The 2,638-nt window shown below is 39.3% G+C and overlaps 1 protein-coding gene across 1 annotated transcript; it reads right to left on the bottom strand.

Moving 5' to 3' along the window:
- Positions 1 to 1,460: 1,460 nt before the first annotated feature.
- LOC149226275 (uncharacterized) lies at positions 1,461 to 2,156 on the bottom strand. Its single transcript, XM_089380160.1, has 2 exons — positions 2,060 to 2,156; positions 1,461 to 1,867 (listed from the first exon to the last, which is right to left on the bottom strand). The coding sequence occupies exons 1-2, from the start codon at positions 2,154 to 2,156 to the stop codon at positions 1,461 to 1,463; spliced, it is 504 nt and encodes a 167-aa protein (XP_089236286.1).
- Positions 2,157 to 2,638: the final 482 nt, after the last annotated feature.

The following is a 2,638-nucleotide window of genomic DNA, read 5'->3' as shown; positions in this document are numbered from 1 at the left end:
TCTTTTGGGGCTCTGCTTGAGGTCTATCTCCAACTTTATTGGCCAGTGGTCTGAGCCTACTACTGGTAGGATCATGGCTTCTATGAACACATCTTTCATCATGATTTGTTCGGAGATAAGGAATCTATCCAATCTTGAGGCTATTTGATTTGTCCCTCCTCTACGATTATTCCATGTATGGGTGCCATTTATTGTTTGGATATCCACCAATCTTTGTTCTGATATCATATCTCTGAACGCTTCCATATATGAATCTATCCTTCTCATCCCTCCCCTCTTTTCTTCTAAGGTCCTAATCATATTAAAATTGCCCCCTATAATCCATGGCTTCTATGGAATAAGTATTCTCATTGCTTTTAGATTTTGAAGGAATCCTTTTCGTTCTGTTGGGGTGTGTGGTCCATACACTCCTGTTAAGATTGCGCATTCTCATGATCCTATTACCTTGAATGTTCCTGAGAGGATTCGTGGGAGGCTTATCCAATTTTCAAATTGTATTTCCTCTGGGTTCCATATGATTGCCAGTCCTCCTGCGCTGCCTGTTGCATCATTTCCCATTATTTCATATCTAGAATTTCCCCTGCTCATTATTTCTTTCATTCTTTCTGTACTAATCTTTGTTTCTTGGACTATCATTATACTTGGTTTATCTCTTTTTAATCTATCTTTCAGGTATATTTGTTTACCTCTACTATTAAGGCCTCTGATGTTCCAACTTGTAATAATCATTTTAACAATTTTGGTGGTAGTTGGAATACCTCTGATAAAGGTATGACCCTTCTAGAGTTCACCAACATCTCTCCTACCTCCTGAATTATCTCGCTCATTGATCGCCTACCCCTCTTTCTTCCTCCTTTGCCAGAGCTGCTCATTCCTATGTTCTGATTTCCTTGTAATTCTATCGGTTCCAATTTGTTTGCTGTTGTTACCCCTACTTTTTCTTTATATTTTTGGAAGGCTTCTTTATATATTTTCTTTTGCTCCTCCGTGATGAATCTTTCATCTAGCAGCCTCCATTCCTGCAACAGCTTCCTCATTATGCACTCCTCTTCCCCTCCTTTATCTTTTTGTGGGTCTATCTCCATTTGTATTTGTTCATTTGGCTGTTCTCCTTTTTCCTCTGCCTCCCCATGTTCTATACCCTTTTGTTCTGATACTTGTTTTCCTGATTCTTTTGAGTTTTCCATTGTCTCTTCCTCACTGTCTTCTTTTTCCCCCATCTCGATCTCTTCTTCCTGGAGGACTTTGAATTTGTTTTGCGTTTCCAGGGTAATATTTTCCTTTGGCATTTGTCGTTGGGGTTTATTAAACCCTGATTTCTTTTTATGCTGAACTTCTTTAAAACCCTCTTCCCCCCGTCCAGGTTCCTTTGTTGTTATTCTCTCTTCTTCTCTCTTATCCTTTGCATCCTCTGTTCTGTTTAATGGGCATTGTCTGAAAAGATGACCATATTCATGACATCATCTGCATTGAAAAGGTATGTGCTCATAATCCACTGGTTGTTTCCAGATCTCGTCATGATATTCCAGCTCAATGAAGTCTGGGAGAGGTTCAGTTATATTCATATATGCGCATATTCTGGCATATGATGTATATCTTCCTCTTTTTGTGGATTCTGCAACTTTCAAAAAGGACCCTATTGTATTCACTATACCTTCTAAAATATCCGGGTCCCAAAACTCCACTGGAAGCCTGAAGAATCTTATCCAAACCAGGGCTGCTAGCATTTTCTCTTTGTCTGGGTTGTAGCGGTTTACCCAGTGCCACATAAATAGGCCTGCATTATTCATGAAATAGGGTCCTCCCTCGAAAATCCTTTCCTTGTCTTCTATGTCAGAGAATATCACGGTATAAAAACCTTTCGCTCCTAATTATAGTTCCACATGCCCCTTAGCCTTTCATCTCTGTTGTATCCATTTAGATAAGTCTTTCTCTAACAGCCAGAACCCTACAAATTTACATATTAATGCATAGTCTTTCATGTAACTCCTATATTCTTCAAGTTTGTTGCTTGGTATTACGAACCTGGGTTTCTTCGATGCCCTGGGAAGACATTTACCTCTTAGGCCCGTCTGCCAGTTTGCTCCGCTAGCTGAGTTTTCTCCGTTATTTGGCTTCATTCCATTCCGCATACGCTCCTTGCTTGCCTCCCCCATTGCCATGCTCTTGTAGGAGGGGATCTCTCCCCTCCCCCCGTTTTTTCCATTAGGCCCCTCAGTGCTTACTCTTCCTTTCGTTCCCTCTTTGCTATGGTCTGGAAATCCCTGATTTGGCCCTTCTCACTTAGAACTACACTCTCTGCTCGCCTTCTTTGCTTCAGGATTGCATACAGAACAGTTTTTTCAGATCTTCTCCGCCACTGAAACCCTCATCCACTGAAACCCTCGTCCACCGAAACCCTAGTCAGAGTCTACCTTCTCAATTCTACATGTAGTGTATTTTTTTATTACAATACACAAAAGCTTATTAGAAAGAAATACATATTTAAAATTATAGTATATATTTATTAAACTAAGAAATTTATTCTATCATTTGTTGTGAAAGAGATGTCTCAGTATATTTGTCTTTCTTAAAATAAAAATAAAATATGTGAGGTGTAAGTATATCCATAGCTTTTATAATTAAAAAAAATATTCTC

The sequence above is a fragment of the Pinus tabuliformis genome, chromosome J, assembly GCF_031772625.1.
Source record: "Pinus tabuliformis cultivar Carrire ecotype Pingquan chromosome J, CPIR1, whole genome shotgun sequence".
Lineage (NCBI taxonomy): Eukaryota > Viridiplantae > Streptophyta > Pinopsida > Pinales > Pinaceae > Pinus > Pinus tabuliformis.
Note: the sequence above shows the minus strand (reverse complement) of the source record. Positions and strands in the feature narration are given on the sequence as shown.